Source organism: Gymnoscopelus braueri (assembly GCF_963280865.1).
Source record: "Gymnoscopelus braueri genome assembly, chromosome: 6".
Lineage (NCBI taxonomy): Eukaryota > Metazoa > Chordata > Actinopteri > Myctophiformes > Myctophidae > Gymnoscopelus > Gymnoscopelus braueri.
The window spans coordinates 13,829,443-13,852,048 of NC_137607.1; the positions used below are offsets into that span (position 1 = coordinate 13,829,443).

At 42.2% G+C, this 22,606-nt stretch overlaps 1 protein-coding gene across 2 annotated transcripts in view; it reads right to left on the minus strand.

Annotated features, from left to right (window-relative positions):
• wwc3 (WWC family member 3) overlaps positions 1-19,803 on the minus strand; it is a 96,794-nt gene extending 76,991 nt beyond the window's left edge. Inside the window, exon 1 of one of the 2 annotated variants that reach the window (XM_080429821.1) lies at positions 19,625-19,803. In XM_080429821.1, the coding sequence (XP_080285947.1) occupies positions 19,625-19,770 (146 nt within the window). In that variant the 5' untranslated portion in view covers positions 19,771-19,803. The remainder of the gene's footprint in view (positions 1-19,624) is intronic. The other variant, XM_080429822.1, reaches the window with a different exon arrangement.
• Between the last annotated feature and the right edge of the window lie 2,803 nt (positions 19,804-22,606).

Consider the following 22,606-nt stretch of genomic DNA (forward strand, 5'->3'; position numbering starts at 1 on the left):
GTAGAGTGAAAAAAAGTCTATCAAGTACGTTCTTTACAGGTGTGCTTTACCAATTCTAGAGGGTTTAAGTGGTACCGGATGTGCAGCTCTGCAAAGGTGAATTGATCCCAGTGTATGATGGAGGAAAATTTGCTGAATTCAGCGGTGTGCTATTTCTGGATAATGACCGATGAGCTCTATAACAGACCTCTGTCTAATCAAAGAGACTCAGAGCACCTGCTCATATCAACCTGCGCTGCTTGATTCTATGCTGTATCCAACATGACAGCCATGTAAACAAACACACCTTGTCATTTACAACTAAACGCTGCTCTCAAGAATGTTTTTGAAAACATTTGAAGCGAGAAATAGACAATGCTGTAGCCAAACATGTATTCTATTTGATCCACTACACTTCCTTGTTTTCCGAGGCGACCGTGTTCGCCCAGCCCAATACTTATGGAATGCTTTCATTACCGTAAGCAAGGATGTACTTTTCTTTGTTGTTACTTTTGGGTCAATTTATGAATTTATTTATTAAGTAGCCGTGTAATAAGCGGGATCATTGACGGGTAGCTGGTCATTATTGAAAATTAAAGCCCATCAGGGTGATTATCCCTTGCTTATCGTCCCATCCCTAAACCCTATCCAAATAAGCTCCTCAACTATGGAACTCACTCGCTACCAAAAAAGTGCGTGAAGCCTCTATACCGTCCCGGAGACATTCAGGTGGCCCCTGAACAACACATAATATAACTAGAAAAAGTGCTCCTCGGAGCACAGGTCTCCGCCAGGTCAGGTAGGTTATTGTGGGCCAACAATGTTCGGAATTCGCCAATCAGGATGGAATTTGAAAAATCGGACAGAACCATCTTGATCACTTGACTATAGAGATAATGGGTACCGATTTGCCTGATGATTGGACAACATTTGTATGAGTAATACAAAAAAGAAAAGTGTTGAAAAATAGCGCAATGTTAAAGGGTGGCATTTGTTCTTCAACATAGTGCGAATGTGCGTGCAAAGTGTCACCTCAATCGGACGCTGCGTTCATGATTTGTGGCATTTTGTTCAAAACAGGCCACTTCTGCAAACTTTAGATGTCAATGTTAGCCAATCAGGATGAAATATGAAAAATCAAACAGTTCCATGTTGATCACATGACTATCCACCTGTTTCCGCGGGTAGTTTCCTGATGTGTGGGAAACTTCCTGCGGGGGGACCGGAAGTAGGAAGTAGCGGCTCAGTGTGCTTATATTTGCCAGCAGAACGTAGCTGTAGCGTCACTGGTCGCATAGCCTATGCGACCAGTGACGCTACAGCTACGTTCTGCTGGCAAATGTAAACACACTGAGCTGCTAATTCCTACTTCCGGTCCGTCCGCAGGATGTTTCCCACACAGGATTTTTGCTCCAGTAAATTCCCGCGGAAACAGGTGGATAGAGATCATGTGTACCGATTTGTGTGAAATTTGGATAAAATCTGAAGGCTTAATATCCAAAAATGTGTTTTACATAAGTGGGCCTCCTGGTGTCGCTATAAAAGGCAAATGTGAAAAATGCAGGGCAGATGTTTTTTCTTGGCCTCTAGGGAGTGTGCGTGTAAAGTTTCATGCAGATCGGTGCAGTTATAGTTAAAAACACAAATCAGCCTTTTATAGCGCCACCCTGAGGCTGATTTGAAAAATGTCAAGTGCCATTTGTTCCTCGGCGTAGTGGGAATGTGTTTGTGAAATTTCACAGAAATCGCAAGCTGCGTTCATGATTTGAGGCATTTTGTTCAAAACGGACCAATCCTGCACATTTTGGAAGCCAACCTTAGCCAATGAGGATGGAATATGGGAAATCGGACAGATCCGTGTTGATCACATGACTATAGAGATACTGTGTACCGATTTGCATGAGGTTTGGTTAAAAACTGTAGGAGTAATGGGAAAAAATAGGTTTTGCACAAATCGGCCTCCTGGTGGCGCTATGACAGGCCCATGTGAAAAATGTGGGGCAGAGGTTCTGAATTGGCATCCAGGGAGTGTGTGTGCACAGTTTCGCAGCGACCGGGTCAACGGTGCCGGAGATTAGCTGGTAACACACGGACAGGACACACGGACGGACGGACACACGGACGGACGGAAGGACGGACAGGGGGCAAAACATACTCTCTCGCCATGCCTTTCGGCCTGGCGGAGACAATAACAACAATAATATACAGCAGCTACGCAACACAAACATCACAAACAACATGTACATATTTCACATCTATCATATCGTTGCTGTCGGGCAGAAACCTCTTATCTCCAATTCTCCATACTTTAACTTTTTGTGCAAAGTAGCAAAAGTAGCAGATCTCCAAGCTTGAAACGCTGCACGAAGCGACGCGTCTTGAGCTTGTGGATCTGCTACTTTTGAATTATTATTTTTTTGAATCCCAAAAAGTTACAGTTTTGGAAATAATGAGGTTTCCACGCGACAGAGACGATATCAAATAGCTGGGCTATAAAAAGGAGCTGGAAGTGATATTTTCTGATTAAAACTAAACGCATTAATACTAACCTCTATATTCTTCAGTTACAATGTGTTTGTATAGGAAGGAAGCGTGTCTGATAAAATGAGCAACTTAAAAACTGACTGGACGGTGCTCACAAAAATGCCCGTGTAGACTTTAAAATGACCCCCAAACATGTTTGAAAGTCACATATCCCTTAACCCATCAAGACCGGGAAAGCATCCCTGAAACAAAATATTTTTAGATGGGGGTCCGCGGCCAAATACATATAATTGTGGGGGTTCTTGACATGAAAAAGTTTGAAAACCACTGATATTATAGCAACATAAGTTTTTACAAAAAACTGTTAAGATTTAGAAGACATTTTGTAGAATCGGAACATCAGGCCTTAAAGGGCTAAAGCATTGATAACAGCTAAAAAAAATACAAACTTATCAGACCACAAAACAAAAAGTGTCTTTTTTTTCATCCGGGCGAGCCACCAACTGTTGCATCTAGAATAAGAATGAGTGGACAGGCTGGCTCTCTAAACGTCAAGCATGGCATTCTGTGATGTCACCAAGAAGGACAAATAAAACGCTAACAACAAATGTGATGCCACAGATATACAACACACTGCCGGGCGGGCAACCATGAAACCATAACAGGAAATTCTCCTGGTCCCCCCCCATTTTAACTCTGATATATGCACCGCAAATATAAGACCACCTGCTTCCCCTTCCATTCTCATAGTTAGCTGCACGGCCTCCAGTGGGGGGGCTAACACACACAGTCACACACACACACACACACACACACACACACGTATTACTATACATGTGAGGACAGCAACATCTTAGGACAGCGATTGAATTATGCTATGTTTTTATTTTTTGCCATTTGCTAAGCTAAGGCCGAAAGCAGCTGAGTCACAAGCTCAGAAGCAGTAAAACTATACATCAGGCATTATAACTATAACCCTAAATGCCTAAGATGAATATTTTCCTAATTGGAAATGGAATCCTACCTGAGAAATTATAATTATTTATTTATTTATTTTACCACAAAACAACAATTTTTCTTGTGAGGCACAGGAAACTTGTCCTCACCATGTCATATTAATACAAGTACAGACACACACACACACACACACACACACACAAATTGCTATAGATATACAAGCTCATAGCACGGTACCGAGTGCCGCGCTATGAGCTTGTAGATCTGCTTTTTTTTTTAATCCTTGCACAAAAATATTTTTTGAGACGGGGGGTCTCAAAACGGGGGGACTCCACAGCCACAAAAAAATATCTTTTTGGGGGTCCTTGACATGAAAAGGTTTGAAAACCACTGCTCTATCTCTCATATGCAACTACACGTGTCGGTACGTTTGGTCCTCTCAAGTATAGTAACACACACACACACACACACACACACACACACACACACACACACACACACACACACGCACACACGCAGCCTCTCAGGGGAGGGGGAGAGAAGAAAATAACACACTGCCACAAGTGTTGGTCTAAAGATTCCATTCTAAGTTAAAAAAGAAACGTGAAAACAACTTTGGGTTGGAATGTCATCTCTGTCCAGCGTCTCTCAGAGGGACTGGATGGGTGCAGCGTTTCACACTGAGACCCCCACCCCACCCACCACCACCTCAACACCCCCCCCACCCTAACCCACCCCACACCCAGGACCCCGGAGCAGCTGAGTGCTGTGTGTCCCATTATGTCCAGAATCTCATGGAAATAGGTCCTACTATAAGTAGCCGGTCTCTGTCTCCACCGAGACACATTTAGACACATTCTGGAAGGGCCTGGACGAACGACACCGACTCTTACTGGGAGGAGAGAGAGAGAGACAGAGAGAGAGACAGAGAGACAGAATGCTAACAGTTTTCTTCTGCTATCTCAGTGGTGCTCAAACCTTTTCATGTCAAGGACCCCCAAAATTATATGTATTTGGTCACTGACCCAAATCTCAAAATATGTTGTTCCAGGGACCCCCCCAGAAGCAAAGATTTGAGTTAAAAATGTTCACTTTAAAAATATATACATTCATAGATTTGCAAAAAAATCCAATATTTTTCTAAAATAGCAGATCTACAAGCTCATAGCTCAGTGCCGCGCTATGAGCTTGTATATCTGCTAGAGAGACAGACAGACAGACAGACAGACAGACAGTCTGACCGGGTTCTCACTAGTGGAACCCGCTGTGCCAGTAAAAACACACACAGACCCCTATATACTTCCTTGACCAGAGTCCCCCAGGGGTCTGTACTTAACCCCCCCCACTCCGTCCTTTTGTACCTCCTCTACACCAAATCTCTTCACCGAAAATAACAGATCTATATAACCTCACTCGGAGACCACCTGAAAAAAAAAATTCGGCCAAAAATGTTGGCCACAGAATAGCCGTTATACCAAGGCAATTGATGGGCCGGTGGGCTGTACCCGTCTACCTGAGCGGACAGCGAGAGGCCCGCCTGGGAATCAGACGTTCGCCAGACCGACCACCTCGGCCTAGCCCCGGAATATATACGTGTCAAAGTATGCCTCTGAGCAAGACACTTAACCCCATAACAGCACCCCCCAACGCAATCGGCTATGTGCCATCTAAGCCATTGGTTCTCAAAGTGGGGTCCGGGGACCCCCAGGGGTCCTTGAGGGAGTTCCAGGGGGTCCCCCAGCTAAATGGATAGTTAGGAACCAAATGGACCCTTATGTGTTTGTAACTCTGAGAGTGTAGAAATTGAACCAAATGGACCCATTAAGGTCCATTTGGTTCCATTTGTACACTCTCAAGTCTCAAGAGTTACATTAACATTGATTTTACAATATAAATTGGGGTCCCAGAGATATAAATGCCATTAAATGGGGGTCCGTAGCCTAATGCATGTCAAACTGGGGGTCCTTGAAATTAAAATGGTTGAGAATCACTGCTAGAGACGTTAAAATCTTCTGTTATGGGGGTCCCTGGCATATCTTTTCAAATGGGGGTCCGTGGGCTAATAAGTGTCAATTTGGGGGTCCTTGACATGAAAAAGTTTGAGAACCACTGATCTAAGCAGCCATCAGCTGGGTAAAGACCTAAAACCAACGTTCCCCTCCCCAGGTGGACCAGAAAACATTTCCTTTCCCCACTTCCCCAAAAGAACTACAACATAAGACACATTTTGCTATATGTCAAAAATCTTTATAATAAATAATATGACCGGTATAGGAACCGCATAGCGCAGCGTGTCACAGTCACTGGTGGAAGAAGTACTCAGAAGTAAAAGTTGCAATACCACAATATAACAAATACTCTGTTACAAGTAAAAAAAGGCCTGTGTTCAAAATGTTACTTGAGTAAAAGTACAAAAGTATTGGCACCAAAATATACTTAAAGTACCAAAAGTAAAAGTACTAAAATGTTTGAAAACAACAGATCCACAAGCCTTATATCTGCAAAGTAACTAGTAACTAAAGCTTAAAAATAATTGGAGTGGAGTAGAAGTGCAATATTTGCCTCTGAGATGTAGTGGAGTAGAAGTAAAAGTACTGAAAATTGGAAATACTCCAGTGAAGTAAAAATATCTCAAAATTGTACTTAAGTACAGTACTTGAGTAAATGTACTTAGTTACTTTACACCACTGGTCACAGTACGCACTAAAGCAGCTTTAAATGTATATAAATACGGTTAAATATGGAATAGTAGACAATCTTTCTTCCTCTGTGGAATAAGTGAAAGATTGAGGAAAACTGAACTGTGGGACACTGGCAGCTAACACACAGTAAAACACTCGGCGTTCTTTTATCCATTTGTAACTCTGAGAGGGTACAAATGGAACCAAATGGACCCTTCCGGGTCCATTTTGTACCCTCTCAAGAGTTAAACGTAACACTGTGGGGTTTCAGAGTGCAGCTTAGACAGATATCCTGCTTAGGTAGCATTCCTCACATTATACACATAACAAATGAGCACATGAGAAGGAAAGCTACACCTCTTGGCTCACCGGAGCTGCTTGCCACATATTTTAGCCCTATTGAGCAAGAAAGGACCCCTAACACACACACACACACACACACACACACACACACACACACACACACACACACACACACACACACACACACACACACACACACACACACACACACACACACACACACACACACACACACACACACACACACACACTAAACGCCGCTATTGATTACAAGGTTAGTGCAAAGCAATGTCCAGCTGACTTAAATTCTCTTCGACTACTTGTTGTTGTTTTTGTTGTTAAAGGGACAGTTCACCCCCAAAATGACTTTTTTCCTATCGATTAGTCACCCCATGGAGACTTGAATTCATGGATATTTTTTTGTTTTTGTCACATTCCTAAGCCAATAATTTGATGACCGGCAGCGGTTCCGGTAGGAGACACAAAGAGTCTCCTTTGTGTCTAATACCGGAACCGCTGCCTACCGGTCCTGCTGGTCATCAAATTATTGGCTTAGGAATGCGACAAAAACTAAAAAATAACCACGAGTTGAAATGAAAAATGAATGGGAAAAAAAGATTTTTTTGGGGTGAACTATCCCTTTAAGCCATTACAATCAAGGGTGGAATTAATAATACATTAGGCTAATAATTGATTGACAGAAAATGTATCAAATGACATTTTGTCAATGAATATATTGCACTTGTGCGATGCGTCCTCGTAAAAAAAGAGACTTTCTCCAATCCATCTAGCCTACAAAATCACCAAAATGAGAATCTGTATGTTTTATAACTGCTGGGTAAACATGTTGTTGCCGTCAGGGCGGAAACCTCATATGTCCAAAGCAGTTACTTTTCAGAATTTACATTCAAAAATAGCAGATCTACAAGCTCAAACATTTTGAGCGTGTAGATCTGCAACGATATTCAAGTTTACAATCCGTAATCTTATGTCCTCTCCCGACAGAGATATCATTGCTAGTGCAACACCTGGGATTTGAACCCGGGCCTAGTATGTTGAGAATCTACCGCACACACAAGAAGGAATCCCCACTGGGTCAGGGGACACTGCTTCTACCATACAGATGTACTAGCTAGTATTAACATACTCCCATACAGAGAGGTACAAATAGCCTTTTATTCTTTGAGCAATTTCAAGATGTTCTATTTGGCGTCAGATTACTTGTAACATTTACCATTATTCTGTACTTTATTTATCCCACGATTTTGTTACTCATTTTTCACCCAGTGCCAATGCCTAAGCTTGTAATCCTGGGCGCTACTCTCCCTCTTCCAGCCTGGGGAGAGCCCCGAACTGAGCTCATGCTTTCCTTCAATGAGTGAGAGTTAGCAGACCGCTTCTTATCACCTGACAGGGGGGGAGTTTCCCCGGTAGGACGTAGCGCGTGGCAGGAACACGTTATTCCAACCAGTTCCTTTCCCCTCCATCAGGCGCCCCGGCTGACCAGGGGGAGGCAGTATAGAGACCAGGATTGCTGCATGTTTTTTTGTGAGGGTACCTACCCTAGGGGACACGGGGAGAACATGCAAACTCCACACAGAGTAGGCCCTTTCAACAACCCCACCTAGGGTATGGGCACTGATGACACGGAGGAGAGGACACGCCCCCCAGCGCCCACAGCGTCCCCGGCGGGAATCGAACCCAGGACCTTCTAGGTGTGAGGCAACAGCGCTACCGACTGCGCCACAGTGCCCGCCTATTCTGTACTTTATTGCTTTATTTGACCATCTTTGGTATACATGAATCGTCTATAATCTACCATATATGGTCTAAATTAATCACATGAGCTAATTAACTAAATTAACTGCAGCACTGATCTCCCAATAAGAAGAGGTTTAGTTCCACGTGGTTTAACCCCATTCAATCCGGGAACGCATCTGTGTCATTTTAGATTTCTTTGGCTATTCAAAAATAGCAGATATACAAGCTCATAGCGCGGCGCCGAGTGCCGCGCTATGAGCTTGTAGATCTGATATTTTAGAAAAATTGTGAAAATCTTTGAATATATATATAATTACAAAATTAACTCAAATCATTGCTTCTGGGGGGTCCCTGGAACAAAATATTTTGAGATGGGGGTCCACGGACAAATACATATAATTTGTGGTCCTTGACATGAAAAAGTTTGAGAACCACTGATATTATAGCAACATATAAATATATTTTAAAACTGTTAGGATTTAGAAGACAGCATCCCCAGAGGCAAAGATTTGAGTTAAACATTTTCGCTTTAAAAATATATATACATCATCCAAAGATTTGCTAAACATTTCACGATTTTTCCAAAGAATAGTAGATCTACAAGCTTGTAGGCCCTATCAGCTTGTATATCTGCACATTTTTTAAAAGCCCAAAGTATAAAATAATGGTTATAGTTAAAAATCTAAAATGACACAGTATGCGTTCCCGGATTGAATGGGTTAAAACAGGAAGTTGTGGACTTCCTCCTAGAACCAGCCTGGTGCTGCTAGCCTAGCCTAGCCGCACGCCGGTAGAACCAGGGTCCACAGCGCAATCATGCCTGATCTATACTTGGGTTGGGCGCCGGTGTTGTGCACCGAAAACAGCAGATCTACAAGCTCACAGAGCTTGTAGATCATTGGTTCTCAAAGTGGGGTCCGGGGACCCCCAGGGGTCCTTGAGGGGGTACCAGGGGGTCCCCAGCAAAAATGTGTTAATATAGCATCACAATAATTTTAACCTTTTATGCTTTGGCCATTAAAAAATAGCAGATATACAAGCTCATAGCGCGGCACCGAGTGCCGCGCTATGAGCTTGTAGATCTGCTATTTTTGAAAAATCGTGAACATTTTTGCAATTCTTTGAATATAATGTGTTTTGAAGCGACATTTGTGGGTAAAATCTTTGCTTCTGGGGGTCCCTGGAATAAAATATTTTGACATGGTGGTCCGCGGTCAAATACATATCATTTCGGGGGTCCTTGGCACAAAAAAGTTTGAGAACCACTGATATAGAGGATTGACTGATTGAATATTTGATTAAGACAGAAATGCAAAAACGGCCCGAGTACAGTCTAAAAGGATAACACCCAAAAAAGTCCTCGCAGTCTTGTTTCCATTGGGGTCCTAGGTATTCAATTCATCTGCTATTTTCGGTTGCGCACCGGTGTATACACCCCCCCCCCACCTTAACAGACCGGCGGGACCGCCGTACACATTGTCTCTGCTCATGAAAAACAAACATCCAACAAACTGACACTGGACAGAAAACAATGGACATGTTCCCTACACCTCCACCCCTCCCCCCATCCCCCATGACAACAAAACAAAAGAATAATGCACCCCCCTTCCAGTGGTGGAAAGTAACTAAGTACATTTACTCAAGTACTGTACTTAAGTAACATTTTGAGGTACTTTTACTTTACTGGAGTATTTCCAATTTTCAATACTTTTACTTCTACTCCACTACATCTCAGAGGCAAATATTGTACTTTTACTCCACTACAATTATTTGAAAACTTGAGTTACTAGTTAGTTACTTTGTACATTTTGATTATTTTCACAAAACATGCATTAACCACTTATATATACTTCGGCTATTTGAAAATAGCAGATCTACAAGCTCACAACGCATCGCGACGCGTTGTGAGCTCGTAGATCCGCTATTTTCAAAATATTTGACATATTGAACTTGTGAAATGGGACATTCTGCATAATAAGTACTTTTACTTTTGGTACTTTAAGTATACTTTAATGCCAATACTTTCGTACTTTCACTCAAGTAAATTTGAAATACCAGACTTTTACTTGTAACCGAGTATTTCTAGATTGTGGTATTGATACTTTTACTTAACTACTTTAAAAAGAAATTGAGTACTTTTACCACCACTGTCCCCCCCCCCAAAAAAGAGCCATCATAATGAAAACACTGGCAGAAGCAAAATGGCAGTGGTTATGGGGTGGTGTTTAGGTGGGGGGGGGGGGGGGGGTTTCATGTGAATAACCTTTGGGCGCTGGAAACACGGGGCTCACACTTTCCAGAATAATTGAATTTGGCGTGCTTTGTGACCACGGATAAAGGATAAAGGCCCTCCCTTTGCGGAGCGGCAGGCCCCGGTCCGTGGATGTTGCATAACACCGCTAATAAAAAGGGAGGGCCGCCCGTCCGTCCGTGCGTGCGTGCGTCCGTCCGTCTGTCCGTTCGTTCGTCCGCCGGCCTGCCCGCCCCGCGGGCCCCCCGGGGGCCGGGATACACACACACACAGAGAGAGAGAGAGAGAGAGAGAGGAGGAGGTGGACGGACACGTGGGAAACTGCCTCTGTTCTAGGTCTGCTTTGTCTGGGGGCCGCTCGCAGCCATATACACCCCCTCCCCTCCCTCTCCTCTCCTCTCCTCTCCTCTCTCTCCTCACCCCCAGGCATTAGTGTAGGCATGCCTGACATAACGCTCATACCACAGTAACAACCCCCCCCCCCCACACACACACACACACACACACACACACACACCCCACACCCCCTCCACAAAACTGTTAAGCTTTATCTGCAAAGAGCTGGAGAGAGAGAGAGAGAGAGAGAGAGAGAGAGAGGGAGAGGGAGAGAGAGAGAGAGAGGAGAGGCCGCTCAAGGTGTCCATTCATTCCATCCCTCCTTTAGACACAATGTGTTACTATGTGATGATATTATCACCTGCACATTAACCCATTAACATCCATTCAATCCGCCGGGAACGCGTCTAACAAATGTCTTCTAAATCCTAACAGTTTTCTTCTGCTATAATCAGCGGTTCTCAAACTTCATGGCAAGGACCCCCGAAAAATTACATGTATTTGGTTGCGGACCCTAATCTCAAAATATTTTTGTTCCAGGGACCCCCGCCAGAAGCAAAGATTTGAGTACATACTACAGCGTCACACAAAAGCAGCAAAAGTAGCAGATCTACAAGCTCAAAGCGCCGCGCTTTTTGAGCTTGTAGATCTGCTACTTTTCCTATTTTTTAATTTGAATCCTGAAAAGTAACAGTTTTGGACATCTGAGGTTTCCACCCCGACATCAACGATATGTGATGATATATCAAAGACAAACTGACACCTGCATATTTTAAAGTCCTCAGTGTTTAACTCTGATGCAGTGGCGTACCCACGGTAGAGGCAGGGCAGGCGGTCACCTGCCCAACTAAGATCTCGCCTCCCCTAAAAAAAAAATAATAACCCGAAAAGGTCATTGCATGCTTAATGTCCTCAAAGGCCTGGTGGAGACAAACGTTTAAAAAAAAACTTGAACTAGTCTCCCATTATAGCCAGCCAGACCATCAGAGATCTCTGCCTCAGACCGCCTGTGCCGATACTAAATCACACATGAAGAACGGCGAAGAGAGCCTTCGCTAACAACGTCTACGCCGTTTTGAAGACCAGTCCTGGTAGGAACAGCCCTAAATGACATTTACGTCACCAGATGTATTGGTGGGTGATCTCATTCTCCAATTGACTCACTACTGTGGAACAGGTAGAGCTATAGATTGTCTCTTCCTCTGTGCAGCCTGTTTGTGTGGAAGCATCAATCACAGCTGTGCTCCAGACTTCTGCCACTACAAGCTGCCATCGTCATCATCATCATGAGCCGTTCCATGTGAGCCCCCTGCCAGTGGGACAGTGCAGGGGCCCATGGGTACCTATACTGGTCCTGTCCATGCCCTGTCCATGTCCGCCTCGCATCTCCATGTAAACGAGAAACACGGGGAAACGACAAAACGTGCGAAGTCATGGTTCTCTTTGGCTCTGGTGCAGAGCCCTAGAACCACTGTTGCCAGATTTTGAGAGAGAAATAAGCAGCCAGTTCTATGAAAATAAGCCCAAAAGAAGCGACAATAGGCTACATGAGCACTTTAAACCTATACAGTACATTGGCTGTTTGAAAATAGCCGGTCTACAACGTGTCGCATTTGCGACGCGTTGTGAGCTTCCGTGCACAACATGTTCCGATGTGTTGCGAACTTGTAGATCGGCTATTTTCCACCCCAGAATAGAGACACTAGGGTTCATGTGGTTAAAGAAATATATCAAGATGAGGCTTACCAGTGTGACACTGAAAACCCTTGCAGACGTACGCCCACAAGCTATGGGTTTTGTCAACGTTTCAGTGCATTTTCCATTTACTTTCAATCATTTTTACAAGCAAGTTGCGCCAATGGTACATTTTTTATCTCAGGGAATTTTTGTGTTGGAATTATTTATTACTTTCCTTTACGGATTTATGATGTCGATGTTGTACGACTTATAGAAGTGTAGGTTTTATCAGTCAATGGTATTACTAGTATGTTAATCGAACTAATCGGTTTAAACGGTTATAAAAAGTAATCATAATCGTAAGTAATTTATTTTTTTATACAGTAGAATAAATGTACAGTGATTGTGAAGTCCAATATTTTCAAAAAGCTCACAATGCATCACAGCTAAATCAGCTATTTGTGGCATTTAGCCTGACAACATAGTACGACAAAGTATAAAATAGGGCTTTGAGTGGCCAATAAAACTAATCGATTTAGTCTAAAAATCTATAAAAATGTTTTACATCAATTTATTGATATATAAAAACAATTAAATATAATTTTAAAAACACTTCTCGATTATCAATCAAATCAATCAAAAGTCATGGAGTTTCATTAGAGGTTCTATGTTATTTGTATGTTATGCATATACTTGAAAACCTGGGGAATTCTACTCTGTATTACCTTTTATTTTGTACTCATGATTCTTCAATAAACACTATATATATTGATCTAAAAAAGAAATCACGATTAAAAAAAAAAGAAATAGCAGATCTACGAGCTTGTAGATCTGCTATTTTTGAATAGCAGAACCAGCCACTGTACCACAGCATGGGAGCCCTGTTGGACTGTTATAGATGTGGTGTTGTGCCAGCTGACTCTGATACACTGTCATATACAGAGAGAATAAACACCTAAATAAACACCTTTTCCAGAAGATTTGGTCTTGTAATACATGGCAAGTTCATCTTGCAATCTTTATATTGTCCCAGTGTCCTGTGTAACAATCTGTCAGATTTAGCTTACAACAGTGGTGGAAAAAGTATATATTTTTTTTACTTAAGTAAAAGTATCAATACTGCAGTCTGCAGTGTAGAGATACTCTGTTACAAGTAAAAGTCTGGTAATCTAAATTTACTTGAGTAAAAGTACAAAAGTATTGGCATCAAAATGTACTTGAAGTACCAAAAGTAGAAAGTACTCCTTATGCAGAATGTCCCATTGCACAAGTTCAAAATAGAATATATTTTAATATAAATATTAAAATCTTTTGAAAATGGCAGATCTACAAGCTCACAATGTGTCGCATCGTGACGCATTGGGAGCTTGTAAATCGGCCATTTTCAAATGGCCGAAATATATATAGGACTGAAGTGGTTAATGTGTGTTTTGTGATAAAAAAAATCTAAATCTGCAAACTACCTACTAGTAACTAAAGCCGTCAATGTGGTGGAGTAGAAGTAAAAGTATAAAAAATGGGAAATACTCCAGTAAAACTCCTCAAAAGTGTAATTAAGTACAGTAACTTGAGTAAATGCACTTAGTTACTTTACACCACTTGCCTACAAGTTGTGTGCCTGTCTGTACCACAGCTGGTCCATAGCAGACACTCACACTTTACAAATAAGCAACATGGTCTGACTCTAAGTGGACATCGAGACAGGCTGTCCTTGAGAGATGCTGGGATGCGTTCAGATGGTCTTGTTCCCGAACACACACACAGCCCATGACAGTGCTGGAGACAGTGCCAGAAGAACATACAGTACCTAAACCCCCTTGTACATAATACTGTATTTTGCAGGAAATGCACTGGGTTTGTACGGAGAACAAACCCAGTGCTGTCCTGACTGACTGACTGACTGAATGACTGGCAACGTTTCAGGGGAAAATCAGCTTGTAGTCCACTCATCATAAGGCAGCTCTCCACCGCAACGATTTTGGGCCGACTCGGCGTTGGAAAGCGTTAGAAAGCGTCTCTTGCCGACAACCTGTCGTCGATAGCGCTGTGTCGTTGGGTCGGCACGTCGATGACAAACCAAGCAGGTTCGGTCTTTGGGCCGACCGGTACAGCCGTGATAGCCGTCGATAGCCGTGGGGTAGTGAAGAGGGGGGGGAGAGAGGGGGATGAAGGCTCTGTGTAGAGCACCCTGATTGGCTGTTTAGCTTGTTTGGTCGGACAGGCTCCGTAGAGAAGAACTCTCGTCTGCTACTACTGGTGCAGAAGCAAGCCTAAATAAGCCAGAGACATTTGCCCGCCACACATTTGAACTAGATGCCATATTCTCAATCTCAACTCTCATTTCCTACACCAATCGATCTACTCCAAAGCCAAGCAGTAGGCTACGATGGCGCAAAAATGCTCTGTGTTTATGTTTTGGTCGGAGCTGAGAGTGTTGCCACTGCCAGATGCTGTGAGTGAAACAAGCGACGAGGTCTATGAAAACAAGCCCAAAAGAAGCGACCAGTTTCACCACTTGAGCCCTATTAAATCAGCTATTTTCAAAAAGAATATTGAAAGCAAGCCCAAATAAGCAACTACACATCAGAAACAAGCCCAAACAAAAGCAACCCGCAACTATGAATATTTAAAAGCGACTTACAGGAAAACAAGCTCAAAGTCGCTTATAATAAGAATACCAGATCTAATGCATTAGCACAACAATGTGCGCATCGGCCGACAGTTTGTGCTGAGCTAAATGCCAACTTTTGCCAACAGACTGCCGATGTAGTCCACTCATCATAGTATATGAATGGGAGAAATGTAGTCTCCACTCATCATAGTATGTGGATGCTATGTGAATGAGAAAAATGTAGTCCACTCATCATAGTATGTGGATGAGAGAGCAGCTAATGCAAAAACAGTCAACAGTGGCTGTCCAAACTAGTGAGCAGCACTTTTCTCAAGTCATTTGTGGTTTAAAGGTGCAATCTCTGTGACTTCTATGTCCTATATCCAGTATCCAGGATTTGAACCTGGGTCTCGAACCTGGGTCTCCTGCATGAGAGACCAAACAAGAGGCAAGTGCAACCCCTGCTTGGTCAGGGGAGATAGTGCTTATGAGCCAAATAAATCTCTACAGAGTCGAATCCTCTGTGTTAAATTTAATTTATTTTCTGTGTACATTAACCCCCCCCCCCTTAAAAAACAGTGATGACCATCAGATCTTCTAAACTTCCATCAGCTCCACAGAACAATGGTTAATCAACGTGTGTGTGTGTGTGTGTGTGTGTGTGTGTGTGTGTGTGTGTGTGTGTGTGTGTGTGTGTGTGTGTGTGTGTGTGTGTGTGTGTGTGTGTGTGTGTGTGTGTGTGTGTGTTGGGACAGGAGGGGGCACACACACACACACACACACATCACACACACACACACACACACACACAGAGATCAGGTTTTTCTTATCTCATAGATTAGAGCCAGCTACTTCATTCCTGCTGTTAAAACCAGTTACAAAAAAAAGAAAAAAGAAAGAATCTGGGTCATTGTGTTGTGTTGTGAGAAAATGCAGGTTGCTTGATTTCACCAGCAAAACATATCGTTGCTGTCGAGGCAGAAACCCCTTATCTCCATATTTTAACTTTTTGTGGGGGTTTTTTTTCGTAAATGAACGCCCTACTTGATCAAAAGTAACATATCTGCAAGTTCGAAATGTGGCGAGAAGCGACGCATTTCGAGCTTGTACTGTAGATCTGTTTCTTTTGCTGTTTTTGAATTTGAATCCTGAAAAGTAACACTTTTGGACATATGAGGTTTTCACCTGACAGAGACGATATGCATTAACCCATTAAGGCCTGAGGCCGATTCTATAAATGTCTTCTAAATCCTAGCAGTTTTCTGAAAAACGTATGTTGCTATATTAGTGGTTCACAAACCTTTTCCTTGTCAAGGACCCCCAAAATGATATGTATTTGGCCGCCGACCCCCCCCACCCCCCATCTCAATATATTTTGTTCCATGGACCCCCAGAATCAAAGATTTGAGTTAAAAATGTTTGCCTTTAAAGAATATATATTCAAAGATTTGCACAAATTATCACGATCTTTCAAAAAAATAGGAGATCTAAAAGCTTGCAGCGCGGCACGAAGTGACGCACTATGAGTTTGTATATCTGCTATCAGCCAAAGTATAAAATAAATAATGCTTTTTAGCTCAAACCTAAAATGACACAGATGCTTTCCCGGTTGTAATGGGTTAAATACCACTCTTTGGGCTGTATATATACTTTGTGTGCCGTGTTTGTGAGACATGGACATATTTCCCCCCTCCCTCCCTTCTTGAATATCAGTGGGGGAAAGTAACTAAGTACAGTACGTTTACTCAAGTACTGCACTTAAGTACAATTTTGAGGTACCTTTACTGTACTTGAGTATGTCCATTTTTCCAATACTTTATACTTCTACTCCACTACATCACAGAGGCAAATATTGTACTTTTTCCTCAACTGCAATTATTTGAAAACTTTACTTTACTTCGCAGATTTTGGATTATTATTACAAAAACATACATTAACCACCTAAGCCCAAATGTATACTTTGAACATAGCTGCTCTAAAGGCTTGTAGATCTGCAATTTTTTTTAAAGGTTTGACAAATTTTGAAAAAATCTGTGTACTTTTACTTTGGCACTGCAAGTACATACTCAAGCAAAAATGCTGAACACAGGCCTTTTACAAACCAAGTAACAAAGCATTTCTAACATTGAGGTATTGCTACTTCTACTACAACGCGGATGGATATGTTGGCAGTTTCCTCACAATAATAAGAGCCGTTGTGTTTAAATACTTTCTGTAACGCAGTAATCTCCAGAGGTCTCCCCTTTGAATGCCTGATTGAGCGTGTTTCTGGCTTGATGAAATCCCAGTCTCCCACAAAAGCACATCCTTGCAGCTTTCCCAGTGGCCCAGCGAGCATTCCTGACATACTTTCACAAAGATTTCTGGGAGTTGGAGTTTTTCAGCGCTGCCCTCTCCCTCCCTCTCTCTCTCTCTCTATCTCTGGCTCTCTCTCGCTCACTAAAAGTTGCACTGCTTAAATTCCAGGGTATGGTGACTGGTCTGCTATGCTACGGCGTCAAATGCAAAACAAGAATGAGTCGAACACAAACACAAGCACTAAAGTTATGTGGGGCACTAATTGTGTTTGTTTGGGAATGAAAACAAGCAATAAGTAATCAGGATAGCTGGCTAACGGAGCCACTAGCCTACATGGAATTGTTGATTTTTTTTTTGGCAGCTTGATTGCTGAGTAAATAATGGAGATAGGACAAGTCGAAGAAAGGTTCCCCCAATGTTGCTGTAAACCGTCAACGAGGAAAGTCATCACAATGTTGCAAATCTGCTGGCCTTGAATTGAATTGACAATAATAATAATAATAATAATAATAATAAACCTTCCAGGTGTCAAGAATGATTGCCGTCCTGTCAAATAAGGGGGGATGGAATAAGAGTAAAGTGACCACATAGAGGAAGCTTATCTGAGTTGTTCAATGACATTAGTAGGATTGGATCACTATTGATTGATCTCAATGTGTGTGAATGAACACTGTATTGTCTCATCAGTCATCATCATCACAACAATAACAACACACAGACAACAGCACTTTGTTGAGCTACAGTGATGACCTGTCAACAACATTACCACAAAGACACCTACCTCAAAACGTCACCACAAATCTACACAACAAAGTCCTTCAGTGTTGATTTTAGCCATTTGTAACTGTGGGAGTGTAGCAAATAAATGTACATTCCCAGACGTAACTTAATTAACACTGATGATTTAACCGTGCAGAGAATGTCATTTGAACACAGACGAGAGACAACATGCCACATAAAAGTCACAATTAAAGCCTGTTCACAGTGGACGTTTACATCCTGTGTGTGTGTGTGTGTGTGCATGGGGGAACACTCATACTTCCAGAGGTGGGGTGCCTGCCTGCTTGGCTTGGCTTTCCTGCAGTGCAAACCTCTCTCCTACCAACCATATCAACTCATTATTGATCAGCAGCAGCATTCAATCGATCACAGCATCGATGGGTTCAATTCTAAGACAGTGTATCGATGCGGGAGACAGGGGTGAAAGCATGCAACCAACTGCCATCATTCCTCCCTCCCTTCCTTCCTCCATAGAAGTGGTTCTGACTCTCAGGGTTCCGTTAGAGGGTTCTAAATTGACCCGTACAAGTACTGTACTAAAGGAGAGGCCCACAACACACTGAGGTTCTACCAGGAGGTTGGAACCTGCAACCTGTTGCATTCATTTAATTCAAACACAGAACACACTGGGGTTAAGGGTTTCATTAAGTTGTTCTAACGTCTTCCAATTCCTGACCTGTCTCTGCATGGGTCTATCCATCTAATAACTGACCTGTCTCTGGGGGTCTATCTATCTAATAACTGACCTGTCTCTGCATGGGTCTATCCATCTAATAACTGACCTGTCTCTGGGGGTCTATCTATCTAATAACTGACCTGTCTCTGCATCGGTCTATCCATATAATAACTGACCTGTCTCTGGGGGTCTATATATCTAATAACTGACCTGTCTCTATAGGGTCTATCTATCTAATAACTGACCTGTCTCTATAGGGTCTATAGATCTAATAACTGACCTGTCTCTATAGGGTCTATAGATCTAATAACTGACCTGTCTCTATAGGGTCTATCTATCTAATAACTGACCTGTCTCTATAGGGTCTATCTATCTAATAACTGACATGGGTCTATAGATCTAATAACTGACCTGTCTCGGGGGTCTATCCAGAGGGTCTATGGATCTAGTAACTGATCTGTCTCGGGGGTCTATCCAGAGGGTCTATAGATCTAGTAACTGACCTGTCTCGGGGGTCTATCCAGAGGGTCTATGGATCTAGTAACTGATCTGTCTCGGGGGTCTATCCAGAGGGTCTATAGATCTAGTAACTGACCTGTCTCAGGGGTCTATCCAGAGGGTCTATAGATCTAGTAACTGACCTGTCTCAGGGGTCTATCCAGAGGGTCTATGGATCTAGTAACTGACCTGTCTCGGGGGTCTATCCAGAGGGTCTATGAATCTAGTAACTGACCTGTCTCGGGGATAGACCCCCGAGACAGGTCAGTTACTATAGTAACTGACCTGTCTCGGGGGTCTATCCAAAAGGGTCTATAGATCTAGTAACTGACCTGTCTCGGGGGTCTATCCAGGAGGTCTGCCGGGTGTTGTGGTCTATGTAGAACACTCTACCGTCGTAGTCCCTCGCCTCCTCCCAGCCCGCGGGCAGCGGCAGCTCGCTGCTCTCTCGCCGCTTCCCGCTGCTCCTCCACGGCATAGCGCTGCTGCCACACACCGCCGCCTGGTCCTGGTCCCCTTCCCCAGGTCTCTCCCCTCTCCCCTCTCCCCGGTCCCCCGCTTCCCTTCCCCGGGTCCCCGTCCCCGGTCCGTCCCGGTCTCTACCCCGGACCAGACCTACCCCCCTACTGGAGCTCGAGCCGAAAACACCCTGCTCACTGCATCACAAACTAAACTAAACTAACTCCCCCCGGACCCCCCGTCCTTTTAACGCTCGTTCTTCCACATAAATACGGTTTAAACTCCAGGGTTTTCGCGACTCCAACGCGCCGGATAAAGAAGGTACATCCACGGGTTTTAGTTTGTTGTTCTTTTCTCAACTCTTCTCCTCGGAGCCGCGGTCCTCCATGTTCCTCCTCCTCCTCCACCGTGACGTCACTCCGCTGCTGCTGGTCTGGTCTGCCGTGGCCATATTCGGGCATGGGTCATTTGCATATTGTGGACCCCATAGCCCGGAGGGACGCAGGCCCACGGCTTGATCGGTTTTCATTGGCTGGTTTGTGTGCGTCCCCCTGGTGATTCTCAAACTTGTTCATGTCAAGGTCCCCAATGTTTTTATTTTTTTTAAACAGCCGATATAGTGTAGTGGCTAAAACGGATTTTTAATTCAATTTTAATTTACTAATTTAGCTGGGGACCCCACTTTGAGAACCCGTCACCCGAACTATGGGGTTTCGAGTGAACCTTCTGTCCAATGGGGTTTGACGCTCCAAACACATGAATGTGAGGCAAAAGTTTATCATGAGGGTGAACGGTTCTTCATTAATTTTGGTTTATTATTGTGTTAATTATGTTGTTGATTGTTTTTTTCTGTTTTTTTTTTATGAAATAGCCTTTCATTCGAGGACAAAAACAATTAGAAGTAGGTTTAATGAATAAACTTTATTGAATATAACAGATATACACATTGACTAATGGGTTAATCTGGGTTCATGTTTAAAACACAAGGACTTTAAGGAATGAATTTGGGTGATGATAAATTGAGCATGTATGAGCCTGTTCGTGCAAGTTTATTCTATCATGTAGAGACTATTATATTATGTAGAGACTAGTCCCCCGTCCCCATCCCCTGTCCACCTGAACTGTTTATTGTACATATTTTTCTTTTTGATTACTGCTCTTTTATATGATGTTATGTGCATATTTTGCACTGTTGTTTGTCATTAAATCTTTCGATGAATTGAATACACAGGACCTTAATGGAAACAAGCCATCGTGATTTCTTGGGTTTAATGCTTTTAGCAGACCTTGTATTGAACTGTACTTCCTGTGCTTTATTTGGCAAACTGTTAATAAAGTGTTCAATCAATCAATCAATCAATCAATCAATCAATCAATCAATCAAAACAATCTCCTTCGGTTTGTTATTGGCCAGTGGGATTTGTCAGTGATGCAACAGTGCCATCTGCTGTCTGGAATAATACGTTCCTCAGATTATCTGATCTGAAGGACAGCTTTAAGTTCTCAATGGTGGAAAAACTACTCACATGTTATACTTAGGTAAAAGTATCAATAATTCAATGAAGAAATACTCTGTTAGAAGTAAAAGTCCGGAATTCAATTTTGTTTTGTACAAAATATACTTAAAGTACCAAAAGTAGAAAGTACTCATTGTGCAGAATGTCCCATTCAAAATGTTAAAAAAATCTTTAGAAAATAGCAGATCTACAAGCTCACAATGCTTGTAGATCTGGTATTTTCAAATGGCCAAAATATATATAGGGCTGAAGTGGTTAATGTGTGTTTTGTAATAATAATCAAAATCTACAAAGTAACTAGTATAGTTTTCAAATAATTGCAGTGGAGTAAAAAGTACAATATTTGCCTCTGTAGTGGAGTAGAATTAAAAGTATAGAATATTGGAAATACTCTAGTAAAGTAAAAAAACAATAACTCAAAATTGTACCTAAGTACTTGAGCAAATGTACTTAGTTACTTTACACCACTGGTTCTCAAAGCCCCTTTATGGATGTCTGACTGTTTTTGTCTGTCTTTTTTTTTGTTGTAATACTCATATTAGGAATATTTGTACAACCAGTAAACCTGTGATGATGTGACAATAAAGTTGAAGTCAGTTTCAATAAATTGATCAATTCGTCATTGGCCATTATCCATTAAATCCATTATCCAATCAAAATCCTGTTAAATTCATTATTACGATATTATTATTTAGATTTATGATAACATGACAAATCTCGTTGTTTTGAATGTAGCTACTATTTTATTAATAATAATATAATAATAATAATAATAATAATGATAATAATAATAATAATAATAATAATAATAATATGCATTATAATGCATAATGCACTATACCTGCACCACACAAGCCATTCCCACATAGGATAGTTCAGTATACTTTACTAATTAATACCTAATTAAAGGGATAGTCGGCCGGAGCTCTTAATTGATCCCTTTGAACTTCAAAGGGGTTGTGCATTGAAGTTGATTGATAGGGCCATAAAAGTGTCAACCTCGTTAGTGCTCTCTTTAATCAATGAATGCATCAAATAAGACAGCAATCACTTTGATACCTGTCAGAGAGGGTAGGGGGGAGGGGGGAGTGTGTGTGTACAAACACAGATCTGCGAAGTTACCTAGTATTCCTTTAACTTATTGGTACACTATGGAAAATGATACCAGTCAGAGAAAACTTTATACCAGAGAGTTATATATTAAAGGAACTGAGTCGAGCATAGATCAACATATTGATCAACAAATTGTCATAGATCAACAAATCTGTCACCAGTATGGCTAATACAGTGCAAATACACCATTAACAACAATAAAAACGTTACTTCATCTGCAAAGTA